This window comes from Topomyia yanbarensis, chromosome 3, assembly GCF_030247195.1.
Source record: "Topomyia yanbarensis strain Yona2022 chromosome 3, ASM3024719v1, whole genome shotgun sequence".
NCBI classification, from domain to species: domain Eukaryota; kingdom Metazoa; phylum Arthropoda; class Insecta; order Diptera; family Culicidae; genus Topomyia; species Topomyia yanbarensis.
The window spans coordinates 412,773,340-412,796,715 of record NC_080672.1 but is presented as its reverse complement, the minus strand read 5'-3'; the positions used below and the strand labels follow the sequence as shown (position 1 = coordinate 412,796,715).

The following is a 23,376-nucleotide window of genomic DNA, read 5'->3' as shown; positions in this document are numbered from 1 at the left end:
GGCAGTTTTTGAAATCGTTGATTTTACCAGAACACTAACTCTACAGTTATTTTCAAGTGGATTAACCCTCATTCTCGGTAACAATTTTTCACTAGTTATCCGTCGTATATTTGTCAATCTGTTGTCTTCTACCGAACAGCAGATTCACATTGAAACACTTGCAACGTTTTCCCCATCATTTCACGTTAAAGGCCTACAAGATAAAAACGAAGACTTGAATTGAACCACACACGGGCTCCCTTCGTAGCAACAGTATTTTTATAGTGTGCTGCCAATGTAATCCAAATTACTTTCGGCAATCGTTGAAACAAAAAGCAGAAAAACAATTCAACCAGTTCCTCAACCGAACACGCGTGTATGTGTTTAACATCTTCCGACGAGCAAATCACTTCTGTACTGATTAAATTTATCGATTTCCGCTTCAATGGATCCATCTTATCCCATATTATATGGTACCTATCTACACACCTAAATAGTAGTGGGTAAAAGACGGTGGGGATTAGCAGTTGGTCCACTGCTGCTTTCGTATTCGCTTATGTGTCTACTAATTTAGTATGTGCACCTATACGGGAGAGAATGAATTTATTTTGGTGCTATATTGTTGGGTCTACTAAACTAAGCCTTCCGGTTAATGATTTAAGGGTTGAGAAAGAAATTCATGGGCGATTTTTTCACGAAACGCTCGAGATTTTTTCATAAGATTCGGGACATGCTATTCCGTAGCCTCAGAGATTGTTCCAAGAGTGTTATGATCTTCCCGAAAAATGTCATTTTACCCTTGAGACTAGTTATAATAATCTCAAGCAAACTGTTTTATTAATTATTTAAAATTGTTTCGATAATGGATAAAATCAAAATAAAAGATATGCTATATTTCTCCATCGATTAGATTGAACTATTTTTGTTCACGAAGGGAACGAAACCTAACTTTAGTAAGTCGAGAAATTTGCTTTTCGATTTCGTCTCATCAGTTTTATGTCAGATTAACTTAGGCGCCAGTTTGACGATACTGCTGAGACTCAGTTAAAACCCAAATTCTTTGACTTATCGAAGTAAGATTTGTTAGCTATTCATTTTTGTACGGATTAAATTACCACAGATCTTACATAAATAAATAATTAAAATAATAGTAACAGTTAATTCTGTCTTTTCCCGACAATCTCGTGAAAGTTTGCTAAATTGGTCTTATCTTTTTTAAAGTAGCCGAACAGGATCCAAATGGTGTCGAATAACAACCAAAAATTTCTGTTCACCTGTAGACAACCACAGTTGAATCAGTTTGAAACGAAATGATACCAGCGATGCTATCGTAGTCCCTATCTGCCCAGCACAGTTTGCTTCGTAATGATTTAAGCATCCGATCGAAATCGGATGCATTAATGGTGAACCAATAGTTGAGTGGGTTTTATAACACTTCCTTCAAACATGTGCTGAGGAATTTCCAGAAAAAAATCCCAATCAAAGATTAATGTTCAAGTTTCAGGTACAAATTGATCTGTTCTGTAATGCTCATAGTTGCAAGTAAGTCCCAATTGCTATGGGATTTCCTATGTACACGAGAGTTACTAACGATTATAGGCAGTATTGCAACGATGTAAAATTGTCTACTGCGCGCAGTAGTGCAAGAAACGAAGGTTTTCGACTGACCAAAGTGTACCCGATCTTTAGAAAATAAAAGATAAAAAAGTGCCAAATACCAGTATCGTTTAAAATTTTGCTGTAAAACAGATAACCGTTAATATAACAAATAATATGACAAAGTTTAAATAAGAGATGTCATTTTGTTACAATCTTCTAAGACTTCCTACGAGGTTGCCTTCAAATTCTAAACCTAATGTGCCCCGTTTCAGTGTGCTGACGAGTCCCGTTCTGTCAATCGCAAAATGTCGTCGAACTACGATGCCAATGGCAGTGCGTATCACAATTTATTATTCGCATTCGCATCCGTTAGCCTTCGCTCGGTCTATCTTTCCCTATAGGAGAAGGGAACCCGGCCAATCTGGAGGGTGTGAGTTGTGTTAAAATTGAGAATTCAAAGCTCAACTTTCTTAATCCAATCTTTATAACACCGCAATGATTTTTAATTGATTTGCTACGAAAATGTAAACACATCCTTGTTTAGCGTTATCGGCCTTATTTGACAAAAAATAGTTATTTGACAGTTAGCCCAGAAAAAGGTAGGAATCGATGATGTGGTGCTTTTAATTTATTTTATGAAAATAATTTTTATTTATCTTTTTACGTCCAAAAAAAGTGAACGTATCTTTAAATTCAGTTGCATCAGAAAACGTCAAAACAGTATATGGTTTAATGACTCAAGATTAAGTTCTTTTGGCTAAATTTTGCGGTTCAATAAGGCACAATTTGGTAAAATGTTTTGAAGGTACACACTAACCCAGCCAAAACTTGTTCAGTAATTTCTTTTGCCGACTTGCTCAGTAAAGTGATATTTTTAAGGAGCTGTCAGCAAATTGTTTAAAAATTTGCGGTATAGTTTTCATTTTTTAGCGATTTTCAGTAATTTTTCGAATAATTTACTGAAACCCGCAATATTTTTCACTGAATTTATCAGCTCTTCTGTTTTCTCTTCTGAATTGATTACCGAACGGTTTGCGATTCAAAACCCCAGCAAAATTTTACTGTACCCAGTAATTTAAATTAAGTGTGTAGCTACCATTCAATCACAGCAAAATTCACAATTCATTGTGAGTTTTTTCTCGATTTTTGATTTAGTGGACTCAAATTAAAGTTAAATTTACTTAGCTTTGAATTTACACCTCAACCAACCTTATTGGACGGAAGAGCTTGTTGTTTTTACCATCAAGGATGAGTGCAAGTGAAAAGCAAAACTCAAAAGTACCTAACTTTAAGTTAAAAAATTCTTAATTTTTCTGTTAGTTAATTTTTCGTTAATTTTTATTTCCGTGCAATCCGCTTGTCGATCTCGCTGTCAAAGCTTCTCACCATTTCACTTACCTCTCTGGTCACCCTATAGCTCACCCGCAAGCCTGATGCGGTTGTCAAAAATTGCGGCCATCATTAAAATTGCACCACTCATTCTCTGTTATTGTTTTTGTGCTTGCGCGTTTTTTTTTCTGCGAGCAAACGACGATACACAACACAATCGCCCACATCACGCGCAGATCCTCCCAACCACCGGTCACTCAAAACGGGCGAGAGTGTGTTCCGAGCTGCTCTGCTACTGAGATTTTTAGCTCAAGAGAACAGCGATCCGATCCCAGAGCGATTCTTTGCAGCAGCAGCAACAGCAGCCCATCTTCTTCAGTTCTTCACTAACCGCACCGTTGTTCGGACGTAATTTTGGGGAAGTGAGCCGTTTTTTGCGCGTGGATTATATTTTGTGGAATTTTAAAAGGCAATTTTTTCCCGACTGATATGCAGCGTCCGGTTTGAAGTTGGCGTTTTCGGTTAAATTACGGAAGAAGGTTAGTAACCGTCGTCAATCGATAAGATTCTCGAAGATTGCTGTCTCCCGTGCGGGAACATGTGGAAATTTTTCGGATGTCTAACGATTTGATGGTGTGTGAGTGTGCCTAGAAGAAAAGTGCGATTGATTGTGCAGGAGAAGAAAGGTGCCCCCTGGGAGAAGTGTGCGCCGTATGTTTATACAAAATTTTCATCTCAGCTGGCCAACCGGAGCAGGTTCTTCTTAGCTCAAGATCTGGGTGCCGAGTGCGTTGATTGATAACCAAAGCGAGATAACTAGTTGGGTGATACGTGCGAGTGTTCTTATTTTTTGCCCAGCCTCAGAAAATATTCTAAAGAAGCGCTTGTCGGTAGTTGTGTGTTTTCCGTGTTACGACGACGTCGACGACGTTCTTTTCAAATGCGATTTTGAAAAGGGATCAAAGGATAAAATCAAAAATTTGAGTGCCGCCCTACGAAGTGAGAGAGCGAACGAAGCGCGCGTGCCCGTTGTGTTGCAAGGTAACTCAGCCGCCACACTCCGGCTGCTGGTTGGTGTTGGTGGTAGTGTGGTGTGGTAGTAGTAACTCGTCGCGGGAGCTTTCCGAGAAGCGTGCGCGCTCGCTCCGGTCCGGGGCGACGACGCGATTTTCGAGCTGTCAAAAGATCCGAATCCGATCAGCAAAGCAAGAGCAAAAGATCCGAAACAAGAAGAAGCTGCAGAGTCAGTCCACACACAGAATCTGTTCTGCTGGGTGCGTGAGTTTATTCACCGAAACGACAACAGCAGGAGCGGCCGCATCCGGAGCGCAGCAGATTCCTTACACCGTCGGGAAGGAAGTTGATCGATAGGTTGTTCCGAAAAGTTCTTGCGGGTTTGTTTTTTTTCTTAGTGCACGGTTCGGGAGTGTGTGTGTTTATCCCGTGACGATTGGGGTTCTGTTTATTCTATCAAAGTGTCAAAATTTGTGAGTGAATAAATCTTTGGGTGAAAAACAGGATTTGCTAGTGCGCGGATTTGTTCACCGTCGGTGGCCGGTTCCCGTAGGCTGAGAGTAGCATATTTTTCCGGGCCAAGGATTACCGAAAAGGCTTCAAGCTGTGGGGTACAGGAGCATACTTTTTACATCCCCAGGGAATGTATTTTCCGGTGAGTGGAAAGCTTTTTCTTTCTGTGATACAAATAATGCCACATTTTTGTGTAGAGGGAATTCATCTGTCACTATTGTCAAACGGGAATGGATTGTGTCAATTTTCCGTTTTTGTTTGCGACTCAAATCGAAGAAAGAAACGTCAATCTTTCTCGAACGAAAGTGCATCACGATGCGGGTTTTCATCTTCCTTCTGGGTTTGGGTTATGTATTTTCATCGAGAGGTTGTTTTTCTCCCCCTTTGCTTTCGAGCATGTTTCTGCTGGCTCCAGTATTGTAGTCGTAGTGAGCGGTTCTTATTTTTTGTTTCCCATTCAATCACTCTGTTCAAGTGTGTTTGTATGTTGTTTTTTTCTTTCTTTATTGACAGCTCCGAACGTAAAAAGCATAGCGGCACGAGCAGAAACAGCAATATGTTTTCAAGGTTCCCCTGTCCGTCCGACTGTCGTCGTCCTGTGACTGACTCTAGAATGAGTAGTAAGTTCTTTTTTCGGTGTTCTAACGATGGGCTCGAATCCGGGTTGGATTTGAGTCTATCTGCTGCTGGTCGGACTCAGTCTGCATTGCGTTGTTTGTGTGTTATGGAAGCGGAACGTGTAAGCTATTTTTGGATGGAATAATGCATTTTGATGGGTGTATTTCAGCTAAGGGTTTGGAGTTTCAGGGAACACGTTGAGTGTTTTGCTCGGGAGGTGTTTATTTGTTTATGTTTGGTGCTATTTAGAATACATCAGACGATTTCTCAAAATTAAAAGCTTTGTACGGAGGTTCTACTAAAATTTTAATTGCATTTCAAAGAAGAAACGATCAAGTTCATACGATCTTAAGCTAATTTGAAAGGTGCATTACCATTACCATTGGCTGTCGTTTAATGTTGTCCGCATCAGAATGGCTGTTCTCGAGATATTGGTTGATGCGAACGGTCAGGAATTAAATTAACATAAAAATCGATATCACATTGATATCAAAGTGAATAAAACTTCTTCCTTAAATGTTTCATTCAAAATCAATCATTTTTATTTGCTTCTAATTCGAGTATTAATCTGGTTTCGAACAAAAAATGTATAATTAGGACCTGGTTTTAGAATTTGATACAGACTTGGGATTGAAGTAAGCCAATAATTCGAATTTGGATTCAATATCCGTCTCCAGTTATTAGTATCCAGAGTTGGTACATGTAACTAATCCAGTTTATTTTTTATTGTAGAATACTTGGTGAAGTAACCGCCTTCTAATTGCCAGCATGTGCAATCGGAGCTGAGAAGTTAAACTTCAAATTTATACATCTACTAAAACGAATAGAACAATAGATTTTAAAAGAAAAAGGATTTTGCCGATGCAAATTCCAAGGAAAAGCGCACCCGTCAGTGATTGGTTGAGACAACGAAGGATGGAATGAATTGCACAGTTATCGACAAGAGAGGTTTTTGTCAAAATTCTGACCATTTGACACACAAATTGGCCCAAAACGGTATCCGGGATCAACCTGCATTGAAGTTCTGGAAGACTGCCGCGTGAGCACGCTGACAGCATCTAACCGACACGGCGCAAACCATTCTCATGCAGTTTGATGTCTCCCGTCCAGGATACGATCAACGGCACCGATTCAAACTTGGCTCCCAACTTAGTGGCGACAGCTTCCTCTGTGAGAGTACCAGACAACATCCCACCAAGAAAGGGTGTTTTGTTGTTCCCACGCTTGAAACTGATCCAATCTAGCTTGCAATTGGGTAACAATTTCTCGATCAGCTCCTGCACTGGTATCAGGTTGTTCATGTGGTCATTCATACCTGCTGCTTCCAAGTGATCACAGAGTTGCTTCACGGTTATTCCGAAGTGAATAAAGGTGTCTCGACCATGGCCATACTTCCAGCTCACCCTTGAAGATCGGCAGATGCTTCGACATCGCTTACCGTGTCACAAGCTGAGTCACCTTTCGAAATTTATACCCCGAGGTGTAAGAGGCGATTTGAACGAATCTAGACCGAATTCTGAGCTTCGTACTCGTCGGCGGATTCGGTCAGTTTGATGCTGCCAGCGCAAGGATCAAGTAAGAAGATTCGTTTGGAGAACGTACACACAGTGCTGTCGAAGCAGGAGGTGCAATTTTTGGAGGTGGCACTGTCAGTTTGACTGACTAAGCTGATTATGATCGGTATGAATAACATCCATCTGTTTGCGCCGATGGAGTCACGAATTTGTCGACAAGGCGAACCAATTACCGTGCGGTCGAAATTTGTTTGGACAGTTTTCGAGACGGGAATAACAAGACAGACAGTAGCCGAAACGTTCTTGAATGTGTGTATCATCAAAGCAGCAACCAATGAGGAGTTGCATGATATGATGCGGGAGCAGTTCGTCCTCGATGAAGCGTAAATTATATCATATGAAGTACCGGAGCCAGTTGAAGAACAGCGGGCTCGAGAGATATTACAAACGACAACGAAACGCGGCGACGTTGAAGACTGCGCTGAGGAGAACACGACAGCTCGGACCCAGTGGACGTTCAACCCTCCCGCGTCACCTCATATGCGAGGGGTTTGGGATCGATTGGTTCCCCCAGTGCAAGAAGCGATGGTGGCACTCGATGACGGAATTTGGCTGACGGATGAAGTCTTTGAGACTGTCATCGTTGAAGCTGAGGACATGATTAACTCTCGTCCACTGACGTTCGCGTCCCAGGAGTCTCTGGAAGCAGAGGCACTCACCCCGAACAATTTCCTTCGGGTAGTGTCATCTAACGAGCCGAACACAGTATCACCAACAGCGCATCTGGCCGAATATTTACGGGATGCTTTAAACCCCGGCAGCTGGCTAACGAGATGTGGAAGCGATGGATTAAGGTGTACGTTCCAACAGTCAAGGATGTCAGGAGGACCCGTCAGGCATGGGTTCGAACCAGGACGGAAAAGTTTATGACCAAGGAACAGATAAAAAAAACTTCAAATTTGACGTAATGGTGCCATCTCAAACATTAAGATCAATTTTTTAGTTCTTTTCCTTCCACTTCACGGTTTCACTAAAATAGTGTGCCCAAAAATTTGCAGATTTTTAGGACATTCCTCCAATGAAAAAGGTTCTCAAATGAGATTGCACGCAGTTTTGAAAAATCATGTTTTGCGAGAAACGCGTTAGTTTTGAGAACACTTTCGAAGATTATTCGTGGTAGAATCTCAATATTTTATAAGAATTACATGGAATTCTGGGTTTTGAACATTGCTGATTACGAATCTCAAGTCAGTTTTTCGAAACTCAATATAGCCGATCCAATGTGGCGAACCCCCACTAAAAACATAAGTGATGTCGAGCAAAAAGGGTTTTGGCGGACTAAAAATCTGACTAACAATTTTAACCAAAATTTTTCGTTTTTCACCGTCTTCTGTGGTTGTTTGATAACTCACGATTAATCTGCGATGCCCTCTACAGATCAAACCGTGAACTACGCTCTCGAGACCTGGACACACGTATAGTGCAACGCGAATCAATCTGGAAACGTCTCTACCTGAGGCTCACATCTCGAGCCGAGAGCGTCCCATTACAGCCTAGTCGTCATTTCGAACAATGACCTGTAGAAACTTGTCTGATGCGTGGATCGAAAAACCCGTTTAACACAATAGAGAAGACACTTATACCTTTCAAAAAATGCAATGAAAAGAATCATTTTTTGGGAATTTTGGATGAGAACCCTCCTTAAAGCTAATGTTACAAAAACGAACTGGTCCTGGAAGAAAGGAAAAAAGAGCTGAGTTTTAGATTGTGGAATATATATCAATATTCCATTCAGAAAACCAATCCAAACAAAAATCCGAAAGCAACATGACGTCACTAAACGTGAATAACCATCCTACTAAGGACCACCGTGAAACACATGAACGTGTTCTTGAATACTACAAGGATTCGTTTGCCACCGAAGAGGACGACATTTTGGTTGCGATTAAAGGATCTGCAGCACAAGAATCACCCGGCAAGGATGGACTAACTAGAGAACTCTATCTGAAAACATGGACGATTATCAAAAATGAGTTCACTACAGTCTTGTACGAAATTAAAAATGGAGAGGGGCCAGAAGACCTGCAAGATGGAGTTATTGTATTGGTTCGTGAGCAAGGCAGCATCTACGGCAGGATTTAATCATTTCGACCCATTGCTTTTTTGAATGCAGACTAAAAATTTTAAGCCGAATATTAAAAAGCCGATTAGTACTAATATACCCCAGAATACTACCTTGAAATGAAATAAAAAATTTAGCAATGGAAAGAGTACAACTTTTAGGCCGGTATGCATGATACGTGATCATATCGTCGTCAAAACACGAACAAATAAGAGGAATTATGATGGCATGTGATCTTAGTAGTGCTTTTGATCGTACTTATCATGATTTTTTCTCAACTGCGAGGATAATTTGAATCAATAAACGCCATGAAATCTTTAGCCCAGCGCGCCAGATTGCACCTAAAAATCAACGATCATACCACTGAACCATTTCTTATAAAAAGTTTGGTGCATCACGGTGATCCACTTAGGATGTTACTCTTCGTCATGTACCTGCAACCGTTATTGGATCAATTCGAGGAAATGTACAACAATCAAGGAGAATGTGTAATTGCCGACGAATAATCATCCGTTGTACGGGAAAAGTAAAACGTATACAAGAGTTTTTCCAATCTTTTTGTGAGAGCTGCTGAAGCAAAGCTAAATTTTCCAAAAACAGAATCAGTACCAAATTGGATTGGCTTCAAAAAAAAGTATTCATTATTATGTTAGATGTCATTCAAAGACTTGATGAAAGAAACAATCTCTGCGAATTTGGAGCAAATCTACTGACTAATAAACGTACTTCTATGAATAAATCGGGCAATGCTGATCAATCTAATTCAAAAAGTGATATGGAACACATAGATCAGTTCCAAAATCTGGTACATGGGGTCCATCTTTGATCTACTAAAAATGCACAGCCATGTTCACAAAACAAATTGGATGCTTCCTGTGTTCGGGCATATTCCAGCACAGAGGGTAAAATTCGCCGATGTTATCCGACCAAATCGAGAAGGAGATTTAGGATTGTACTACCCTGAACTAAAGTCAAAGTCACTACTCATGAATTGTTTCATCTGAATAAGGAAAATTCTGTCACCAGTGAATCGATATCTTGGCAAGCATTTTTTTTTACAGAAATGAGCCTCCGAGCAATCCACTCAATGGTGAGCAGTCTAACAGAACATTTGCAAGAATCAACAGCCAACGAAATTTATCCGCATCAGTTGCAACTACTACTGTAAGCTGTAAGTGTGACAAAGCGGCTCAACCGAAATTGGAGGCAAGCGTGGAAAAACGCAAATTGTCAATCGCGGATTTCCGACGTGCTTCTAATTCACGGGAAAAGTTCAATCCCGATCCGAGACTATCCTAGTAACAGGACTAAGCTAGCACCGGATTGACGCTAGCTCCAGAAACGGAATCGTTGCGTTAAGTATATGCGAATCTGTGCTCCTGAAATATTCCATCATTTCAGTGCCTCTGAGCTGTGATGAACATTTCTTCCCTGAACGATGTGCCGATAAAGTTGCAAGTTCGAGGAAGGTCGGCAGTGGTGCATCGTTAGCGTTCGTTAGTGCAGCCGGAAAAGCCCAGGGGAAAAGGCGCAGATATGAGTGAAAGAGGAGTTTCGGAGATCGCACCAAGTAGATGTAGTCGCAACAGTACAAAAAAGGAAACAGGCTAGCTGCTCGCAAAGCGGTTTCTCAAAACCTTCCTTTTAGAAGTGAAGCAGAAGTTTGGTAGAGGGGTTATCAACAGCTTCGAATATGCGCCTAAAGAATTTGAAGCGTTTGCAAGACAGTCCCCGGATAAGATGCTTGGAATATTGCTGTCGAGGGAGAAAAACACGCAGGGAAAGGCAAGCATCTCCATGACAGAGAAGATTGGGGAGTCGGCTCTTGAACAAACGTGCCGTTATTGGAAGGCTGATCGCGTACAGACGGCAAAAATCAGCGAAATTAGCGCTGAGATCATTGCACCTACTGAGCTTCGCTTGCTGGGAGCTCAACAGCTGACTGAGTGGTCCAGTAATTGAGTGTTCTATCAAAAAGGTTAAGCTGGTACACTGACTCTGCGAAGTGACGCCAACAAAATTTGATGTTTAGTGATAACGAGCGAACGTTCTATGACCAAATCAGCCACGAGCAGCCCGACTGCAGCAAAGGTCCGCCGAATTTCGGCGACGTAACTAGCTTTTGGACCGGTATTTGGGAGGCCTTTTTACTACACTGCGAAGGGCAATCGTGGCTAATGACATGTTTACGCGGTATGCGATGCGGTAAGCAAAGCGAATGCGTTAGATCTATCTCAATGGAGTGTGCATGTAGAACGCGTAATACTGTCATAGTAGAAGCGGAACGAGGCGTCGGCGAACGCGTCCAAATACAATGTACACAAGTGTTTAAACGCTTCGCTTTCCGCTTCAGCATATCCGGTCTAAGGCACGAGGAGGAATTGGCAGACAAAGAAATTGACGAGATGTCAGCTGTCTCCGCCGAAACCAATAATGTACGCGAGGCTACGCGATACCATATGAATTGGGCGACACCTGGACCAGAGAGTGTCTAAAACTTTTGGTACAAGAAGCTGACCGTTGTACATCCCACGATGGATGTATGTTTTAACAGGGTGTTACGCGAACCAGGCTTATTGCCGGATTTCATCACCCGTTGTATCACGTCACGTCAAAATACAGACCAATTATCTGTCTATCAAGTCTGTATCTACAAGAAAACACCATCATCAAGCTTAAGGCTCCGAGATGAGTTCTTGAGTCGAGTGAACTGTATCTTGAAGTCAGAGAAATGAGCACGTTTCCTGTCACCGTGTTAATCTACCACGAGTTTCGGCGTCATGAAATGTAGCCGGACTGAACTCCAAGATCTTGAAAGAAGGTTGAGGAAATGCGCCATCCTCAGTCGGCGCTGGAGAGATTCACATTGTCACGGGACGAAGGGGGACAAGGAATAGCCGACGCTCTGGCACTATGCGTAGCGTAAGTGCGAAGCCTGCGAGAATACTTTGTGAAAAGTGCCAACCGTGCCATGAAATATATCAAGCTATTTTTGCTGCGGATTGCGACAATATCGCACTTCAACTAGCGCAAGCGGGGGTAAGGCTGCAAGGAGATTGCAGAGTAGAATACCCCCAACAGTTGGAACAGTCGTACGTCGACAAGGCTACATCGAACCTGTGGCTCGAGCGAGTCGAACTCTCTTTAGTGATGGAGACCAACATGATAGACATCCAGAATAGGATAATGTCGACGAAAAATTACAGGAGTTACTTTTTCCCTTTTTTTTCGACTATGTTAGTCACATTTTCTTTTTTTACATTTTAACGACATTCAATTAGCTAGAGATTACTGGGTAGGGAAAGTTATGAAAATTAGAGCCATAGTACTCAAGTGAGAACAAGGATGTGAAGTAAACAGATCGAAAAACTAGAAGTGGCAGGGTCATTAGAACAGGCTTAATATCGTACTGGCTTAATCTTTGTCTTCTGCTAATGATGGTCGAGCTTAGGCACAGAAGTTATCTTTGACACCAAGACGTCGAGACCCTAAGAAACCAGAAAAAACGTTTCACTGAATAAAAATAATAAAAATTTCTTTTCCGGAACAATTCTGCTGCATACTCAGATATCGAGATCATGAACGTCGCCACTTTCGGCGCTACACCTAGGGCCGTGCAATTTGTTATAGAGTGGAATGCTAAATGTCCGGAGCAGTTCCCTGTGGTAGCGAAAACCTATTGTGGAGAACCATTATGTCGATAATTATTTCGTTAGTACATGTGCAATCGACGAAGCTATACGGCGTGCAAAAGAGGTTAGTTGGATTAGAAATCCGCAATTAGATGGCTAGTTGCAGCGAAATCATCAGCGCGTTAGGTGCAACAACGATCGGTACATTTCAACCAAAAAAAAGACTAGTTGCAGATGAGTCTGGGACATCATATAAAGAATCTTAGCACCGACGCATTGATAGTCTTCGCTAAAATAAGGGATATTTGGTACGATATATAAACGGTGAACCACGGCCGAGTCAAAAGATGGTAACGAGCTGTGTGATGAGTATGTTCGAATCTCAAGGTTTCTTGATCCCATTTACAATCTTCGGTCTAATTCTGCTACAGAACCTGTGGGGTACTAACTGTGAATGGGACGAAGAAATAATTACTGAGTCGCTTTCCCTCACAAGAAGGACAATGGACTAATAAAAGATTTGTACGAGCTCTCCTTGCCCCTCTAAGACGACAAGAGCATAAAAAATCAGAAAAAGACCAGACTGTTACACAAAGGAGATAACAATACTACTTAAAAAATGGGTACGTCTGCAAGAAGACTATGTACCACTTAAAATAAACAGTCAAGTCTATAATCTATCCTCGCTTCTGGACAGGCAGAGTATACTTGGAATGGAAAGTAGAGAAGAATTTGCATCTTTCGAAATTCGATTCCCTATTGTCCTCCCAATAAGATCATCCAGTAACGAGTAAACTTCGAGCTTTCTATCATCAGAAGTTGGGTCATGCATACCTGGAAACTGCTGTAAACGAACTCAGGCAATGATTCGTCCTTAATTGTGTGCGCGCTACGTTGAAGCGAGTGAAGGCATGCGTAAACTGCAAAGTGGTTTAAAGTCAACCCTTTATACCCAAAATGGAGCCCTTTTCGGTCCATCGTGTAACTCCTCACACGCGCGCTTTCTGGTACACGACAGTCGATTACTTCAGCCCAGTGACGGTAACATCTGGTCGTCGTAATCCAAAACGTCTGGGTTTCTCTTTTTACGTGATTAACCACACGTGCCATGCACCTCGAAATGGTGCATAATTTGACCACCAGAGGAATGCCAATCGAATTCTTCAGAGATATATTACATCTCCATGGTACGACTAAATAAGTAGAACGACTGAATGCTGATTATGGAGAAGCGTTTACCGATGGCCAAAAAAGCTAGATTTTTTAATCACCCTCAGCACTATATATTGGCGAGGTGTACGAAACACTTGTGAGATCAACAAATGAAACACTAAAGGCATACGACGACGGTAAGAAAGCAATCGACAAAGTGTTACTGGCTAGTTTAGTCGAAGTTTATCTATCTCTGAAATTAGACCCTTATACCCAACAATTGGTGGCAGCCTACAACGGAGGACAAACTGCGGAACCAACCAGGGGAACTCGATCACTCCGACAAGCGGTCACAATCTCTGGCAGTGAGAAGATCGAATACCATTTCTACAACTACAGCGCCATTAACGTGCACTACCCATACGAAGTAAAACCGGGAACGAGAAAATCATTTTACGCCAAGCTGGCCACGGTGTGATAATATAAACTCATTATCTACGGCATGAGCACCCAGAATTCTACAAACCGGTGATCTCACGGGAATAGTTGGATTCGAGTGTTTCGTATTCCACTCTTCAGTAACTGACATATACTTGGCGACAGTTACACGTTAAATCTAAACTAACACAAAATTGGCACCAGTTAGACACTATATCCAAACAGTTCACAGGTGTGAACGCCTCAAGTAACTGGCTGGTCCCGAGTGATGTCTCGATTAGTCAAGCACATAACGCTTTGTTTCTGACGAGTAAACGGAAACGAGATCTTGTGTTTTAGCTAGAGAACCAAAACTTTTACTGGATGAACACCAATTCGCACATGAGTGTGCAATACCTAACTTAGAAAAGATCAATTTGAATATTTCGTGTACGTCCATCTATGCAACTTATGTTTCCGACTATATGGCAGTCGGCCAACAGGAGTTTGACAAAGCGATTGGACACCATCCATTTTTTGCGTCTGGAACATCTCAGAAATCTGCCACATGCAATAATTAGGTCTACAGGTTTTTGTCTGGCAACCGGGGGAAGTACATCTCAAACGCAGGACTTATCATTTCAATGATGGCCTTGGATCTGCGTTGCCTGTGTTTAAGGCACCATAGCTTCGTCCGTCAGGTCGAGGATGTCTGAGACCTGCTAGCCACCAGCCCCGACCCTAGTTACCCATAAAGGGATTAGAAAAATAAGGTGAAGATTGATCAAATCTACGAGTATTCACTGCCGTCGAGCAACAAGATCCGTTATTGTTATCGTTATCATTGTGTGAATCGAGATACCTTAGCCGGACTACTGTGAGTAAACCTGGAATCGTTGTTTCACAGCGCTCATTGATTTCGAAACCTCTAGAATTCACAGTTCGTGCAAGAAGCGAAGCGCATGTGTAAAACAGAAAATAAAATTTGTGTTGCTAAATATAAAGTACTGCTTATTCAGTTCCAACATGTATGGAATGTAGTTCTGATACAATTCCACAATCGACCATACTAGATGACTATCTAAAAGAACACTCTTTTGGACTGGACAGCGTTAAGATTCCCGTGTATATGTATATGGATTCACATCGCAATTAGATAAAAGGGGCTCCGTTGGACACGACTCTTGGGTAAATAAATTATCCATCATTGCCAATTAGCTTTCGGTTGGTAGGAATATTTCTAAACCGTTCTTTTTCTTCCTTCGAGACCCTGAAACATGAAACCTCTTTGCACGGGTCATGCTGCGTAACTATTACAATCCAACTGCCGCGTGTCAGTTCTGTGAATCTACACGCTATAGAAAATCACCTAATATCCATATTGATTGGGTTATAGCGAATTTCGCTAAACCGGAAGTCGCCATCTTTGATTTCAAAATGGCGTCAAAAATCAATTTCTGGAACCTACTCTTCAAGTCCATTCCGAAAATACCCATATTGTTGGGGTGTGGGCTATAAGCAGTCTGCCAGACCCGTCTCATCCATCTTTCCGAAAATCTTCTAAGTCTTTTGCTTTCAAAAGGACTTAGAATATTTTTTGTAAAACCGTGTTAATTGCGAAATCCGCGCAAAACAGCTGCCAAAATTCTCCTAAGTTCTTTGCATTTAAAAGGACTTAGAATTTTTTTGCAAAAACCGCGTAATTGGAAAATCCACATAAAAAACCGCGTAAAAAACCTGGATGTGAATTGAAAAACCGAAAGATGTATCTTCAAAAAAAAATCAATATCCATTCAGTAGATTTTATTCCCAAAAAACACCTGAATTTCAGGCCTCGAGAGTAGAGGACCCCCATGAGATTTCGATGGTTTATGATGCAACAAACATCGAAGAAATGTTATAAAAAATCTTTAATATGATAGTTCGAATATGTTTTTCCTATTTTAGCCAACTTTCTGCTATTTGCTATTTCATAGTGTGCTGGAAAGAATGAATCAACCCCTATGTTTGAGAAAACCGGTCAGACGAGTGGATAACAAGTTTCATTCCGAGGGCTATTTGGCATACATATTCAAAGAGCTGCTCATGTTTAAAAGAAGGAGTCAACTCCTATGTTCGAAAAAACCGAGCATACGAGTTGATCACAAATCATGCCCTTATTGATTCATCTGCTACATAAATTGCCATCCATGGGTCAATCGGAGCATTGAGCATTGAACGAACGTTCTTGCCCTTAATACACATGCTCCTTCCAGATAAATCAGAATCCAACTACAAAAAAAAGCTCTAAAACTGATGAAAACCATAGCAGCTAACACCAATATTACAATTAATCCGTCGATTGTATTGACAGATTTCGTAACCGATTAGGTAAACGCTATTGCAAAGATTGTTCCCAATTCTGTGCGATATGGTTGATTTTTCCGCCTAACGAAAAATTAGTGGAAACGGATTCAAAAATTGGGATTATTTGGAAAAGCGTGCAAATGCAGATCTCTTTCAGACAAACCCAGGCCTTGGACTTTTTGAAGCCTCAAGATGTGCCTGAAGGCTTGGACATTGTTCGTGTTTTGGCTCCGGATCAAATGGCCCCGTACTTCGATTACATCGAAAAAAATATACGTTTTGGGGAAGCGAAGGGTTGGAAAACACTGCGCACAGGCCAGATTTTCCCCTGAATTATGGGCCATGCCATACAACACCTTCAATGATTTACCCAGAACCTCAAACGCAATAGAAGGGTATCACAACAAATGAAATGAGCTCTTAAAAGGTATCAGTGACCTTAAATTTTATGCGGTTGTGTGTGAAAGCATTCAAAGAGGAAGAGCAGTCCACGTCGGCGAAATATATGCAATATCTGCAAGGAGACAAAGAGACAAAAAATTAAAAGAAGTTTTAATTGTCGACCAGGAAGATGGTACATAAACATAAAAAGATACCATTTTATCAATAGCTCTTATATTACAAAACCAAACCTGAATATTAATACTAATAAGTCATCTTCAGTTAAAATACCTCAATTTCTGGGAAATGCTTTCTTCTGGGGTATGAACTTTGGGGTATTTGTTCATTCAAGGTAACGGTTTTCTGGGCAAAAATACTTTCTGGAAAAAGGTTTTCTGGTAATTGGTACTTTCGACGGAATGGTATCCTGGAGAATGGTTCTTTCTGGGGAAAAAACTTTGGTGTTTTAGTTTCTGGGGAATGGTTTTCGGGGGAAAGTCGTACAACCGCATGACGCGTGGTACAAATAGCCGAACAGACCGACAAACCTTGTCGAATAAGACGTAAATAGGTGAAGCAGTCCCACCAAAGGTCACCCGATCCCGTCCTGTATGATTGCCATTAAAAATCTTTGCTCACTAATGAAAGCAGTCCTCGAAACAGTCAACCCCGTGCTTTAGTAGATCCGCGCATGAAAATCTCGTGATCAGTGATTACACCGTCGATCACAACTTTGCGAGCGGGCATGTAGACGCGGTACTACTTCAAATAATACTTGTCGCCAGGAATGTCACAGGTTTGTTTTAGATAGGATATCATAGTTCTGAGCTAACCTGGGTGAACTTTCGAAATGATGATAGAGAACTTACATTTAGTGTTTAACCAAGTTTTAGTGTAGCGTAGAAACAGGTTGTAAGATTTTAGTTTTCTGATTTATAAATTTAGTGAGGATAAGTCATAAAATACGTCAGGATGCCATTTCCATGTACACACTGAATTATCGTTCGAAAGTTGAACTGAAAAAGAAATCCAAGGTGAACACCAAGTGGACGCAAAACGGAGAATCCGTCTAGGGCGCCAGACCACCACGCTACGACCCTGGCACTTTGTCCAATCAGCGACATCAGTTAAACCATCAATAAAGATATATCATCACCGACTATCCCAGCACTGCCAAAAAGGATGCACAAACTCGAGCGTACGACATTTAAAACTCGTCGAGACAAATATGCGCAAAATATTTTCATCCTCCCGAGGGGTCGGTCACTATCTAGAAGAGAGTCGCATTCTCGTCCGGTTTCGCAAAATTAATTTCACGAGAAGTTTCGAGAATTGCTTAGCAACACATTGCTAAGTCCTCCTACACATCTCTGTAAGTATAATGTATCACTTCACCATTTCATAATTTATCTCAAGAATAGGTGAAGATAGTTACGAACTAACAATTACTGTTATAATTCTTTCAGTTTATTAAACTCGACAGTGAAGCTAAGCTGTAATCCTGGAGTAACGTACTATACACCACATTGAAGCCATTGCGACAGTAACTTCAACCGAAGAAGCATTCAAAAACTATCCCGGAGCACCCAAAGTCCAATGCATTGCCAATTAAGTCTCCGCGTGCAGTGCGAGAAAAAAAACCTTTCGATCACCACACATATCTACTGGAAAAGGTCATAAGAGATCACGTTTATTAACTAACTTGGCAGCAATTCCCAGTTTTATTGAGTCGGCGCGGAAAAGAGATAGCGCCAACCGTGTTGTACATATTCACAATATTCGAAGATGGCACGGCACGACCCATCCTCGTCGTCGTTTGATTTCGTCTGGTGTAGAGTAGGGAGAGAGAGAAAAAAAACAACAACACCAAAACGCAAGCTGCAAACAAGCCAAAGCAATAATATTTTCACACGTACCGGTAATGCCAATATCGGTAAGTGTTTTATTTTTACTCGTACGTACGTACGTACACACACTAGATCCATGATGATGCACGCTCTCCAGATGATGGCTACAGTCGAAAAAATTGCTTCCATAGCCATGTCCAATCAGCGAATAATTCAAACGGAACGTTTCAAGATCAACCTCGGCACAATGGGATACGAAAAACGAAACAAAAAAATTCCCTCAGTAGTATGACGACCACTGGAGCTAGGCTGTGAGGAGCGGCAGCCAGCCGAATGTAAACAAAGATAACTACCGATCAGCAGCAGAGCGCCTATTAGCTATTGAGCGGGTTGGCCCCGTTGTTTTTGTTTACAGTTATCTTTCAACTTGCTTTGTCGCGTCCAACGGATGGATCGATCGATCGAATATTTGGTCAAATTTTAAGTTTGCCCTTCAACGTAGAGAGTTGATAGATTCAGTTGACTTCGTAACGACGACAATAGGAATTCGTTGGTTCGTGAGTTGAGTTTGAGGTGCAGTAGCTCATGACCGACAAAACAATCCATCGGCCGCACCGTTTGAGGAGTGCTCGAACATTCGCTTAGTGGGTAAATGAGAGTGGCTCTTTGCGGTGCACTTGCCGGCGGTGTTAATTTACAATCAGTGAAAAGAGCCGCCCGGAAGGGAACAAAGCGGTACCGACCTGTCTGCTGCGGTATGCAAAATTAATCGTAATTCACTTGGAATGTGTTTGAAAGCTTGAGTGACGTACTCCAAAATTGAGCTCTTCTCTGCAAGGGGAGACCACATCAATGACAGACGAACCTTCAGATCGATTACGAAAAAAAAAACGCGCCGCCACCAGACAATACAGGAAAGCCTTTCTTTTTTCCCGGTGCAGCAGCACCGTACCGACCAGACTGAAATGTAACCGGCGAAGCCAATTTTTTCTTTCCCCCGAGAAATTTAATCTCGCTTTCAAACGTTTATATGTAACGAGTGAGTTATTTTCCGCTTCTACTCGTCTACCCCACGCTAATGCCTTGTACGTCAAACGCGCACAGGGCCTGGAGGAGTTGTTGTTAGTTTTGTTTATTGTTGTAAAGTTAAATTTATGTTAAAATAATCAATTCGCTCCGAAAACAAGCCCTGGTATGGAACGCACATGTCGTGCTGCGCGCGCGCCCAACCAGCCGTAAGACGGCGACATCTTCCCCACTCATGTGTGAGTGTGTTTATGTTTGTGTGTTACACACATCCACGTCTGGAATTTAATCAAGTTTAGTAAAGCCCAACCGCGCCAACAATCAAGTCAAATGTGACTAACTTCGTTTGAGCGTGTGACGATGTGCCGCGTTTGCTATGCAAATGTGGAGCGACTAAATGTTTCATAAGAATAAAAAATGGATTCCACGATGAGTTCCTGTACGATGATGCCAATGATGATGATGACGACGACGACGACATTTAGATGGAGGACTAACTGGCTGGTTGGTCGGACGGTCGGTCGTTCGGTTCAGTTAGAGATCGTGATCCAATCGGCCTTGGAGTAGTAACTGAATGAGTGAAGAGATAGAGGATAGAGAATGCACCCTCCGTCCCGATTGTGCATCCAGCCCGAGGTTGATTGTTGATGAGGTTAGGTACAGCGTATTACAATATGGAAATCAAATATGCAAAGCCGCTGGTGGAAGCTGGTTGTGTACCGTAAGCTACTAGCTAACGGTTGAGAACGTGTGGGATCCGATATTTCTTCATTCTCTATTGCTTTGACTGGGGGGGTTAGTCAGGTTAGTAAGTTATTAATATTTCTGAGTGAATAATATAGTCCCGGAAGATATACGTATCGTAAAACGTATGTTGTTCATTTTGTCTGGCGATACATATCGAGAGTTGGGAAAAGTTGTTTGAGGTTTGGAAGGATGGTATCTCTCAGTCAAACTTATAAATGCCGGAAGTGATCGCTGCACGAAGCAATCCACTTTGTGATGTGGATGATGCGGAAGAAGAATTGGTTGAATGACCTGATATGCTCTATCTACAAGAAACTTGAGTGTAATAACTGTCAAGGCATATCCATAACCCGTGTCCTGATTAGCAGACTGTGCCCGTGGGCCCCTTTATCGGAGAATACCAAAGCGGATTTCGCGACGAACATCAATAGACAAAATATTTACACATTGATAAATTCTGGGAATATCATGCGCTCATCATATGTAGATTTCAAAACAGTGTATGGTTCAGTGAAACGAAACAAACTTTTGCAGATAATGCTTGAATGTCTTTCCAACTAAACAGATTAAGCTGTTTCGTATGATATAGCCGAAGAGACATCCAATTCTTTTGCGACCTTAGTTGGATTGTAGAAGGACGATAATTTTTCGAAGTTACAATTTAGAGTGAGAATCGAAGATTTGGCGTGCAAAGAAATTGAACTATCATCATCGTACTTATTGGCTACGTGGACAACATCAACCTCATTGAAGTTGATCGCAAAGCAGTGGAAGAGGCATTTGTGACATCGTTTAAAAGGGAGGCTGCGAGAATCGAACTGACTATAAACTCTGATAAGACAAATTACATGGTGGAAAACCAGGTAGTCCAAACATCACTGGCTGGTTCCGAGGTGGAAATTGATGCAACACGGTTCGAGGTGGTTGACGAGTTATGTCTTGGAACACTTGTGCCATGTTTTTTTTTTTTAAATTTTGATTATGGAGGTTTGGTTTATTTTAGACCGACAAAATGGGGGCATTGATAGCACCGGGGTATTTAATAATTCATTAATCCCTAGACCTAGACTCATAGCGCCTTCTGATTATTTAGAACCAATTTTGTCTTAAGGGAGTCTTTCAAAGTAAAATTTCAAAACTAATTGAAATCTTTATGTTCGCATCTTTGAGATGAGAAAAATATGACTTGGTTCGTCTGCTAGAAGCCATAAAACGAACTTTCATGTGAGGCTAACAAAATCGAGGGCTGATTAAATCGGGTCTTCACTATAGTGAGTATAGTTTAGTTCACTTCTTAATTTTTATTGTCATAATTCACATATTTTTTATTTGGAGTGACACTTGAGCCATAAAACAGGACCAAGTCTATGCGAAAATCTTTGCAATCGAATAAAAATGGGGTTTGCCAACGATATGATATTTTACTGTCTTTTTTCAACACTTCTCAAATTTTTGGATGCATGATATACAAATATATTTGCTCAAAAATGCGAACGGTAATTTTCACTCAAGGAAAAAATTCTCCGTTATGTCACTCAGAGCTAAAATATCGATTTTCGCATTGTATGTACTTTTTTCACGCTGTGATAGACACGTGGGAATCTGATTTTCATATGTGCACGATGTGGTATGGGAAAACTTCGAAATGATAAAAACTAGCGGGTCCAGCACGTTTTGAGTTCCTTTTGTGGTGCCAAATGCCTGTGCAAAGTTTGGTAGCGGTTAGTTGCTTCCCGGGTTTGCGCACTGCATTCAAAGTTTGTATGGAATTTTATATGGGGAAAGCAATTATTTTGCATTAATTGTTAATAAAGATAGGATTTTTCACTCAATATGAACAACCAGCCTTATAGAACGATAGTTCAAACCTTGGTTAACAACTTTGTCGAAGACGGCAACTAGCTACGAGTTTTCAAATAATAGTTATAACGATTTTAAAACTTATGGTTCAATCCAAATGCAAGAAATTCATTATTTCTTCCAACACTGTCAGTACACCACCGACACCGATACTTTTAGCTTAAATGAGAATATAGTCATAGCAGAGACTTAGTACCTTGGAATAACATGTTCAGAATGAATTGCTGCATAACATAGACGTAGTCAGAAAATGAAAAGAAGAGGAGGAGGGCTTGTGTACTCCCCAGTCATTTTTTTAGATTTTTTTGTATAAGACAAAGAATCATTACGTCCTTGTAAATGTAAACGACTGAACTTCCTTAATATTTTGATAGACTACAATCGTTGCTGTAGGAAGTAACATTTACAACATTTAGGATTTACACCTAAAAACTTATGTGTTGCTTTTGCTTGGGGCTAAAACTAACTCAGTTCTGGAAATCGTCTTGGGTTCTAACCAGTTTTTCTAATCACTATTTTGCATGAACGAAACTCAATTTCATCAAAAACGTTTGTTTGAAGTAACTATCCTGGTTTCGTTCTTAGATTCTCAAACGAAAGCGTCAATAGAAGCAATTCCAAGACTTCACTATGGATATGCATTTTTTTAAATTCTGACTCCCGAATCAACTCCTACTGCCTATCGATCCGCCGATAAATATGTGCCCTTTTCAAGGTTATCAATACAGTACATAAAGAATTGAATGACGATTTCATATCGACTCCATTTGGCAAAGTAAGTTTGCAACTAATCAGTACCAATTTGTTTATTTCCTCATCTATTGGAAAAAATCTGTACTTTTAGCAACACTCTCAGCTTCAATGTACATCAATCGACAAGTAGACTACATAGCAAAACTACGAACAACAAAAACAGAGCCGCCATTTAATGGACTGAAGGAAAATTGGGCCCCACAATGAACATTGCTTAGAAAATTTACACAAGCATCTGTGTGGAAAGCTTTTAGACTAAATTTAGGCGCTTATTCGGCTGGTCTCCACTTTGTTGGTGGGTTTGACGGTATTGCAAGCATCATCAAGCATAGTTGGGCATCAGTTTTATAGAGCCTCTGACAGACAATTGCTTTAGGATGATTATTGCATTACGCCTTGATAGTGGTGCATCAAGGTGACGGAGAGGGCTTATAGGTCTTTTTTATGTTTTGTGTTTCTTTATACTCTGCACCTGCCCTATATTAACTATCATCCATCAGCTTGTGCACAATCAATTGCATATTCTC

At 41.1% G+C, this 23,376-nt stretch overlaps 1 protein-coding gene across 13 annotated transcripts in view; it reads left to right on the top strand.

The window, feature by feature from the left end:
* Positions 1 to 23,376, top strand: part of LOC131693510 (RNA binding protein fox-1 homolog 2) — an 803,264-nt gene that overhangs the window by 212,488 nt on the left and 567,400 nt on the right. Inside the window, exon 1 of one of the 13 annotated variants that reach the window (XM_058981392.1) lies at positions 3,283 to 4,576. The exons of the other annotated variants lie outside the window; for them this stretch is intronic. Coding sequence (XP_058837375.1) covers positions 4,565 to 4,576 — 12 coding nt within the window. The 5' untranslated portion in view covers positions 3,283 to 4,564. Of the gene's footprint in view, positions 1 to 3,282; positions 4,577 to 23,376 lie in introns of those variants that run through there. 13 annotated transcript variants of the gene reach the window in all.